Source organism: Dunckerocampus dactyliophorus, chromosome 6 (genome assembly GCF_027744805.1).
Source record: "Dunckerocampus dactyliophorus isolate RoL2022-P2 chromosome 6, RoL_Ddac_1.1, whole genome shotgun sequence".
Taxonomy (NCBI): domain Eukaryota; kingdom Metazoa; phylum Chordata; class Actinopteri; order Syngnathiformes; family Syngnathidae; genus Dunckerocampus; species Dunckerocampus dactyliophorus.
In genome coordinates this window covers 6,383,814-6,394,139 of record NC_072824.1, presented here as the reverse complement: position 1 = coordinate 6,394,139, position 10,326 = coordinate 6,383,814, and the positions used below count along the sequence as shown (strand labels likewise).

The 10,326-nt window shown below is 40.9% G+C and overlaps 1 protein-coding gene across 3 annotated transcripts; it reads left to right on the top strand.

Moving 5' to 3' along the window:
• Positions 1–1,407: 1,407 nt before the first annotated feature.
• Positions 1,408–8,593, top strand: arhgap19 (Rho GTPase activating protein 19). 3 transcript variants are annotated; one of them, XM_054779431.1, is made up of 12 exons: positions 1,408–1,489; positions 1,974–2,248; positions 2,402–2,482; positions 2,548–2,757; positions 2,832–3,058; positions 3,291–3,377; positions 3,448–3,513; positions 6,022–6,228; positions 6,330–6,431; positions 6,614–6,727; positions 6,805–6,906; positions 8,544–8,593. In XM_054779431.1, exons 1-12 carry the CDS (start codon positions 1,446–1,448, stop codon positions 8,571–8,573), a joined length of 1,545 nt encoding a protein of 514 aa, XP_054635406.1. In that variant the 5' UTR covers positions 1,408–1,445; the 3' UTR covers positions 8,574–8,593. The 3 variants fall into 3 exon arrangements, with proteins under 3 accessions (XP_054635406.1, XP_054635405.1, XP_054635404.1); XM_054779430.1 differs by lacking the exon at positions 8,544–8,593 and adding an exon at positions 6,987–8,413; XM_054779429.1 differs by lacking the exon at positions 8,544–8,593 and adding an exon at positions 6,984–8,413.
• Positions 8,594–10,326: the final 1,733 nt, after the last annotated feature.

Genomic DNA, 10,326 nt, shown 5'->3' with positions numbered 1-10,326 from the left:
TATACCAAATGAGCGGGCCCTATTGTAGCAGTGGGAGGCAGAACCAACTGTACCTGTAGCCACATTCCCGCTCTTTATCAAAGCTTGAAAAATGGTAGCTCCCATATATCCACAATGAAGAAAATGCAGTATAGTCACAATAAACAGACGTATTGGATAAAACTATTTTGTGTCTTCATAAGTAAAGTGACAAATGTTGATATCTTTGTGTGTATTTTAATGTAATGAATGTATATATTTTTCTGTTTATTGCTCCAAAACTTTATAGATGTTTTGTCTGTGTGATATAAGCTACTGGATGTTTGAATTGGGGATGACTTAACTATGTATCTAGAAATTAAGAAAAATTAAGTATAAATATAAAAATATAGCTACAAATATAACAGCATATTCTACAATCATGGAAAAAATGATTAGATCACCCTTCTTTCTTCAGTTTCTTGTTCATTTTAATGCCTGATACAGCTAAAGGTACATTTGCTTGGACAAATATAACAATGACAACAAAAATAGCTCATAAGAGTTACATTTTTTGACAATAAAATGCTATAGCTATTCCTGTAAGAACTTAAGTGATTTTGGTTATCATCAAGAAAACCATGAAAGGTGCTAGATATCAGCTCTTAAATTAAACTCTTATAATCTATATTTGTTATCATCATTATATTTGTCCAAGCAAAGGTACCTTTAGTTGTACCAGGCATTACAATGGATCAATAAACTGAAGAAACAAGCGTGGTCTAATATGTTTTTCCATGACTGTATATAATATGGAAATAAAATTAATATAGAGCGAGTAGTCGACGGTTGTGCCGCCGGTAAAAACTCTGTAGACCTCGATAAAAGTCGTAGGACCGACCTTTTTCCATGCATTGGGCCGACGTCCGCTCAAAGATTGTACGTTTCAGGAAAACATCAGTTCCCGACAAGAAAAGGGAGAAAAACAGCTTTTTGTGAAAAGATACATTTCAAGCATAACTTTCACTTTGATCCAAATATTTTGTTTGCTTTTGTGACAGCTCAAATATCTAAACAACTATACCACAACATAATCAACACAAAAAAGTGTAGTTTTACATCAAAATAACAATTTGTTTACAAATGTAACACCATGAAACAGCAGAGCAAACACATTGTATAATTTTGTAAGAAGTAGAAATGTATAATACAATATTAGAAAAAACAGTGATGCTATTGATAAAATGTATGATAAATCAATATAATTGTTTTGTTTTTTGTTTTTTTACAACCAGTCAAAATCTTTTTAGTGACATGTATCAGAAATACAAAGACTGCAGCACTACGGACGGTTTTTTAAAATTATTATTACAAGGAAGACAAATTTAAACGGACCAATCACAATTACGGCTCAAGTAAAACGGAGCGGGGTCTGCACAGTGGGCGGGGTCTGCACAACAACAGCGGCAGATTCGAAGCGAGCAAACATGGCGGCGGGTCAAGATGTGGACGAAAACACACAAAACAGAAGGTAATGATGAACTCAGTTCGATATTGTGACGCGTCAGTACTTTTCATTGTACCCTGTCACGTCCGATGCGCAACACTCCGAGCTGATCGTATCACCACGAGTGCTGGATGTGTTTGTTAGCTACTTGTAGCCACAGTCAAATCAACCCGTCACACATTCTTAACTGGTAATCGTTGTGTAATGACTGACTTTTGTTTTGTGAAATGCAACATTAGTTTCACAATGCAGCCCCTGTGCTGTATGAAGTCAACATGAAGGAGTAAGTCAGTAAGTAATAGTTTATCACGAACTGAGGTTACATTTCAGATATTTTAAAATTTATAACGAGATAGTGACCTGCTCAGTGTTAAATTCAAATAAAAGAATCCCACTTGTGTACTTTATCCATTTGTGTTGGCCTTGAGTCAAGTTGCTAAAACCATCTCTTTACCACTTGTGTGTGATGTGATTGTGAGCAAACCAGTGCGCAATGTTCTCCCATCAGAAGCACGCAGTCCTCCGTGGTGATCCATCAGGATGATTCCCAAGGAGGGTCCCACACCGTCCGTCAGCCCGTCATCTTCAACCCAGACTTCTTTGTGGAGAAACTCCGCCATGAGAACGCTGATGTTTTCCTGGAGCTGGTGTTGAGTAACATCACTCGCCTCATCGATCTTCCCGGAACCGAGTTCTCGCAGCTCATCGGGGAGGAGGGCCCCAAGACTCCCACCGCTGGGAACGGGGGCTTCTTCCGCTCCTTCAACTTCCTCAAACGTAAAGGTCAGAGTTTCTATTGAGTAATGGTCATCAGAGCAGAAAATATAGTATGAGCTCATGCATGGACATATTGGAGTACATGAACTACTACTACTAGTGGACTTGTTTGTGTTTGTGAGAGTGAATGTCCATGCAAGTGTGTTTTTTTTCTCTCAGATAAAGGTGCCGTGTTTGGTACAGCGCTGTCAGAAAGCTCCCTCGCTCAGATCTACCAGCTGATCGAATTCCTCAGTAAAAGTGAGTCTCCTCCAGATGATGTCCAGTTTCGTCTCCAGCTCTAACACCTACTTTGTCCCACCCAGACCTGCACATAGAGGGTCTGTTTCGAGTGCCAGGGAACAGTGTTCGGCAGCAGGCCCTGAAGGAGCTCCTCAACAGCGGCGCTGACGTGGACCTGCAGTCCGGAGACTTCCATCCCAATGATGCGGCTACGCTGCTCAAGACTTTCCTGGGGGAGCTGCCTGAACCGCTGCTCACGCACAGACACTTCCATGCGCATCTGAAGATAGCTGGTAGTACAGTACTAGACTATGTAGGGGGGGAAACTGCCTCATGTGACCTCATGTCCATGCTGACTTCCTTCCAGACATGACTTTGTTCGACGAGCAGGGCAACAAGACGTCTGCGCCCAACAAGGAGCGTCAGATTGAAGCCGTGCAGCTTCTCTTCCTCCTCTTGCCCGCTGCCAACCGCTCGCTGCTCAAGCTGCTGCTGGACCTCCTCTACCACACGGCCAAGCAGCAGGACAAAAACAAGATGTCCGCCTTCAATCTGGCACTAATGTTCACACCGCACGTGCTCTGGCCACGACACGTAAGCTGTGACGCCTGGTGCATAGTCTAATTAGACATGTATCCATCCAAAATTCAGCTTTTTACAACGATAATAGTGCTCTCTTTTGATTGACGTTCATTGAAGAACGGTTTTATTGTGGTCATAGTTTGCAGTGGTGTATAACTGCACTGTATCATAATGAAAGATGTTCCACATTAGATTTGTGAGCCGCCGGGTTGGTGTCTAACTGCACTTCCATTTCCTGCTGCAGATGACGGCCCAAGACCTGAAAGACAAGCTGAAGACACTCAACAACAGCATGGCTTTCCTCATCAGACATTCGCAGAAGCTCTTCCGGGTGATTAACGCATGTCCACACAGTGAAAAGTGGTTCAGTCTGTGTAGTATATGGTTTTGTTGTGGCTCAGGCTCCGGTCTACCTGCGGGAGCATGCCAAAGCACACTTCATGAAGAACACAGCCCTGTGGAGTAAGGTCAGTAGTAGTAGTTGTACTCATAGTAGTAGTAGTTATACTAGTACAGTCGTTCCTCGCCACATGGTGGTTTGAATTTCACAGCTTCGTTATCGCGTTTTTTCAAAATATATTAATAAATCATGCTGTTACTTGCTTGAAATGGCCTATTATTTAGTACAAAATAAAAAAAGCACCTTTTAGGCAAATATCACCGTAATTTCCAGTGTACTGTACAGTATAAGACGCAACAATGTTTTAGCCGCACCTGCTAAATTTCGAGAGAAAAACAAATTTGTGCATACATTTGTATATAAACTGTACGGGACTGTAAGCCGCACATGTCCACGTCATTAAATGGCATATAGTTGCGCGCACGAGTCTGTGAGGACCGGGTAGCTCTTTATTTGACAGGAGCCGAATCGGTCAAATTGTTTGGATTTGACTGATTCTGGTTCCAATTCCGATTCCTCCTTTCGATTGCGGTTCCTAACAATTGTCGATTCCGATGCCTTTTAAAAGGCAGGGTCATAAAAGTTTGAATGGTTTAAATGAGGGCGCTAACCTGAGTTCTTTTTGGATGGAATGTCTGAACATCTCCATGAATTGTTTCATGATATGAACTTTTTTTAAATCAACTTTTTATGAATTTCTTACAGGGTTATTTTCAACCAGTATATAAATATCAAAGCATTGAACTTGACTATCCATCCATCCATTTTCTATCCTCACTAGGGTCGCGGGCATGCTGGAGCCTATCCCAGCTGACTTCAGGCGAGAGGCGGAGTTAAACTTGAATATAAATGTTATAAAGTTTCTTTTTACAGGAGTAGACTTTAACAAAAGATGTTTACTTTTGAAAAATAGTATACTTTATTTGCTGTCTCAGTGTTGGTGTAAGCTTTTTTTTTTATGAAACCCTTATTTTGTGAACACAGGTAAATAGGATATACTGTAGCCGTAGCGCCTGTCCTTTATTTACACCAAACTTCCACATCAGCTAGCATAACCCTGGGTTACGTTGGCATGAGACAGACATCATTTATTGTTTGACTTCCCTGATTCTGGCTGCTTAGAGGAAGCACGACATAGCGCATCAAAGACGTGGTGCTCTGTTCTTTCTACACCATGAATGTGTGAATCGAGGGAAAGGCTTCTTGAGACGTCATCTGTACTTCTGTGAAGAAAGTGTTGAACGTTTCGCTCCTCATCCGAAGAGCTTTGTCAGCGAACTAACTATGAGGAGCGAAACGTTCGACACTTTCTTCACAGAAGTACAGATGACGTCTCAAGAAGCCTTTCCCTCGATGGACAACTCCTGTACGACTGAGAGCCTACACAGATGAATGTGTGAACATTAATCGTTCACACATTAATCGATATAATTATGTTGCACTTAGCCGACCGTTCTTTTTTTTAATGAAGTTACGCCAAACTTTTCAGTCGCTTCTTCTTCGCTGGTGCTCGCCGGCTTCTTAATAATTCATTGTGTCCAACCTAGTAGATTGATCATTCAAATTCAAACAAAATTTGAACATTGACAGTGTTTAAAATGTTCATGCCTGTCTTGAGAAAAGTGTATGGTGAGGGGTTTTACAGCCTTAAAACATATCTAATAATTGTAAACAAAGTTTTTGGGAACCTGTCCCCTCAATAAACGAGGGAACACTGTACTCTACGTAACAGTCTGAATGAATCAGCTTTGAAATGCTTTGCTTCGACGAAATACATTATGGGAAGAATTTAAAATAGTTGCTTTTTGTTTTCAAGTCATATTAGTGCTTGGCGTATATGTTTCTTAGCTACTTTTGATTGTTAAGTTGTTGTGAGTTTAGTGTTCTTTGTAAGATGACACCGTGAGTCAGACTGATACTGAGTATTGACCTCCTGCGATTTCCGATGGTTTGATAAGCTCGTGATTGACTCCTGCCAAAGAAAGAGCTACCTTTTCCTCACTGACTCGATTAGTAGTAGTTCTGAAGTAAAGGGGGTGTCACTAGATTAGAACAAAGCTGTAAATTAGCTGCGCCACTGTATAAGCCGGTAGGTTCAAAGTTTAAGAAAATACTGTAGTGGCTTATACACCGGAAACTACGGTACATATTTTTTGCCGAAATTACTGTAAACTGTAATGTTAGGTGAAACATACAAGCGCCAGACTTATTTTATTATTAGCTCATTTTCTCTTATTACTGTATATCTTCTTTATTTGGTAATATGAGTGTAAGGGTGACTATAGGGATGCTATTTCATATCTAGAGCGCTCTAATGTTAAAAAAAAACACATTTACAAGGTCATAAACAGTGGTTTTCTATGCTGTAAGTCCAAAAATACATTTTTAAAGAAGGAATTGTACTTGTAAATTCATTCATCCCGTGCGGGTCTGGAACCAATTAGCTGCGATAAACGAGGGATTACTTTCGTCAAGGTATTCGTAAAATGTTGTCAAGGTTGGTGGATCTAGTACTGCACGATTTCCAGCTCTTTGAGTTATGTCACTAACGTGTCTGTGACGTCATCACATCCAGGATGATCTGGACCTGCTGACGGTGAGCCACTCACCCACCCGGCAGGTGGTGCTGCCGCTCAAGAGGGCGGGGGTACCAATCCTGTCCGGCCCGGAGCAGTGCCAGTCTCCTGCTCAGCAGTACACGGAGGAGGCACTGAAGGAGCTCTTTCAACACGTGCACCACAACATGCCGGACTCGGCCAAAAAGAAGAAATTGGTCCGACAGGTATGTTTTTTGGGTTTTTTATTTTTTGGTGCTTGCACATGAGTCACCTCGTGTGTGTGTGTGTGTGTGTGTGTGTGTGTGTGTGTGTGCTGACTCTGCAGTTGGTCAAACAGACTGCCGTGACCACACCCAACAAGGAGCACAGCCACGCCCCTCCCAGCAAGAAGCACCCGCGCTCTCGCTCGTTAGGAGGACTCATCAAGGTACTGTGGTCATCATGCTAACACAGACTCAGCTGTTGGACACTACAGGGGAAATTGACATTTTTAGTCTGACGTTGCTTTGCTGAACATAATGTGAAAGTTTGTTTCCAACGCAGTAAATGGAATTGCCTATGTCACAAATATGGCGAATGAAACAGTCCACCCGTGCGCTCTGCTTCCAGCGTAAAGCTCGAGTGGATCAGCTGACAACAGAGCGGCGAGTGAGGCACATCTCTCCTGACGCGGTTGCCAGGGCAACCCGAAAACACGGCAAGGAGAACGTCGTCCTGCAGGAGGTGACACGCCCCCACATCCCTCTGATCATTAGAATGACTTTTGACGTCCTTATTTACCTTTTCTCATGTGCCTGCAGGTGAAAATCCCGCTAAATGGCGGCATGCGAGGGAGTGCGGGGCTAGTGTTGAAGAACCCAGACTTCAACTTTAATAGGGACAAAGCTGTAAAGGTGTCCAAGGTATCACTGGTCCACTCATTACCACACCTACATCACCCCAACCGTCCCACTCTGACCTAATCTCACGCATCTCTCAGCAGGACACGCCCTGCATTGCCAGGATTTGCTTCTCGCCCCCTCACGAAGTCTCGCTGTAAATCCCGCTGTCTTGTGGTTTTTCTGTGACCCTGCACAAAGCTGCAGCGCCACCAGTGTGACCTTTTCATACTACAGTACACACATGTGACAGTATTAATATAACATCAGGCCTGCCTGCCACTTCATTAGGTACACCATCTGATGAGATGCAGCTTTTACAAAAATAATGTTGACTTTTGATTGACACTGTCAGAGGGGTATTCAATTAACTATGTTAATTATTATAACATACTGAGAGCTGTTTCTAATATTTGACCACTTTATTTAGCAACATGATGTGGTAGAAATATGAGAAACAGTAATAATCAAAAGTCAACATGTATTGGATCGAATGAAGTGGCTGTTGAGTGTGTACTTTAAAAAATGACGGTACTTTGGGATTTAATGTGGCCCATAACTTATTTATTTCAGTATGTGGGACATTTTTTTTAATTTTATTATTATTTTTTTTTAAAGCAAATGTGAACGGTAGCAATTTGGTGTCAGTGAACTTTATCATGAACATCTTCCATAATGTGAATGACTTAAAAGCAGACTTTTATTTTAGTCGCACAGGAAGCCATGACCACTAGCTATCTGATCTTACTACTATTACTAATTTTAAACTAATATAGACTGCATCAACCGGATTGACTGCCTCTTGTCTACATAATGTCGAACGGCCAGTATGAGGCGGCCCCTAGCGACCACGTGGTTGCCATGACAACATCGACACATTTCAGATCATCCCAGTACAAAAAGCAAGCACCAGGCAGTTACGTCCACTCTTTACTACAGTTTATATGGAACATGTTAATACGTGTATACTGTTTACATGTCATTGTTACCACTGTTTATTGTTTGTGTTCGTCCCGTCGAGTCAAAAGCGCCATCTTGACGCATTCCAAGACTGGGACTTGGAATTGCTGTTACTTTTATTTTTTTCTGTCGGATTTTTTTTTTTCTTCAGTTCTTTGCGAGTAAGGAAGGTTCGGTTTTTTTTTTTAATGATTTTAAAATGGAAGTGACAAGAGTGTTTTTGTGTGAGGACGATGACGATGGAGACTGACTAATGTGGGAGTATGTCATATTTATGGAAGCTTGAAAGTGGTGTTAACGTGTTTGTGGAACGTGATCCTCAAGTGACCTTCCTTACTTGTGTGTCGTAAGACCATTTTATTTTGAACATTTTCAGCCAGAACTCGTGAGGGAAGTTAGTAACATCCAAACTAAACTTGATGTGACATGTTAGGTTGTTAGAAACTTGAAGCTAACCCGAGCGAAACCATCGCGAGTTGAACATTTCTGGATAATAACTTCTTTTCTGGCAGCTTTTCTAATTTTGCTGTAAAATAACATGCATATTGGCAAGTGTCCACTTTGGATTAAAACGTCTCATAAATCCTGTGTTTTACTTTTTTGTATGTCTCATGAACGTTTATAATGAATCAAAAATGTCTTTTGCCAATCAGCAAGGCTTTTACTGGCAAGCTGATGCAATGCGTCTGTCTGTCCATTAGAGGGTGCTATGTCACAACTGGAACTCGTAGCAGAAGCGCACCGCAGCCAGATGACGTAATCAGCATCCTTCCACCGTGCACAGTGAGCTCATGTTGTCATTAAGTTTACAACTGCACTGTATCATTCTGATAACTGTCCGTAGACAGTTACACCAATAATGATATAAATGAAGTAGTTGAAAAGTTTAATAACTGCTTTGTAATTATTGGACCAAAACTGGAAGAAGAGATTCCAAAATTCTGGACAGTGGAGGAAAGGTATGAAGCAGTAGACAGGAATCCTAATTCCATTTTCCTCACTAGGGTGACAAAAAAAGGAATTCACTGATAATGTCAATAAGTGTAAAGCAAACATCAACTGATTGTAATGGAATCGAAATGGAAGCAATAAAAAGGGTTATTAACGAGGTTGTAGAACCGCTGGGTACCTCCGTAATTTATCATCCCAGTGTTAACCTGTCAGGGTTTTCAGCTCCGAACCGTGGCAAGGGCGACCTGACTTCAGCAAAGAAGGAAAACCTCTCTTGTTGCTTCTGACAACTTTTATTGTTAACGCGACCGCTGGAGAGCGGCTCCGAACACACACCTCCAGTCTCCCTCTCTCTTCCCCGCCAAAGGTCATACAAGCCCCCACTACATAGCTGTCCAGGCGATGCCCGTAACACCAGACTGGTAAATTTCCTAACAAAATGTAACGGATAAAGTAGTTCCAATTTTCAAAAATGGAGACAAACATCATTTTCTAAGTTACTGACCAGTTTCCTTATTACTACAATTTTTCAAAGTAATCGACAAGCTATTCAACAACAGGTTGGACAAATTTATTAAAATGAATGAATTACTCGTGGATACGAGAGGACGGATTATGAAGTTAACGTGTGCAGCTGCAGTATTTATGGCTCTGACAAAAGCTTTACACTTAATACAACATCCCGATTACAAAATTAGAAAGGTATGGAATGAGAGGGTTGGTTTGTAATTGAGTCAAAAGCTACTTAGCTAACAGGAATCAATATGCGAAGCTAGGAGAACACTCATCTGCAAGTTTAAATATTATGTGCGGAGTACGCCAGGGGCCAATACTGGGACCAAAATTGTTCAACTTGTATATTAATTACATTTGTAAAGTGACCAAAGACTTAAAGTTAGTATTATTTGCGGATGATACTACTGCTGTTTGTTCTTGGGAAAGCACACAAGAGTTAGTAAAAGTAAAATAATGCTATTTGGTAATAGCAGAAAGGACATGCATGTGCAAATACAAATTGACGGTGTGGACATTGAAAGGGTGAACGAAAAAATACATTTTTTGGGTTCATAATAGATGAAAAAATTAGCTGGAAATCTCATGCAAAAAATATACAACATAAGGTGGTGAGAAATACCTCAACATTAAATAAAGCAAAATTTGTCCTTGGTCAAAAATCACTCCATACTCTTTACAGTTCTCTGGTATTACCATATCTAACGTATTGTGTGGAGATATGGGGTAATAACTATAAAAACAATCTTCACTCGCTAAATGTACTGCAAATGGATCAGATAAAATTTGCTGATTTAATACGTTTTCAAACAGCTAAAATTATAAAATATAGCCTGTTAACCAAAAATGTCATACAATACTTTTCTCAAGGAGAGGGGAAATATGAACTCAGGGAAAACTTAACTTAAAACATTTATAGGCGAGAACAACGCTAAAAACCCACAGCATTTCAGTGTGTGGAATGAAATTATGGAACGGATTGAGTCAGGAACTCAATGCGCTAAGATGAGCCATTTCAAG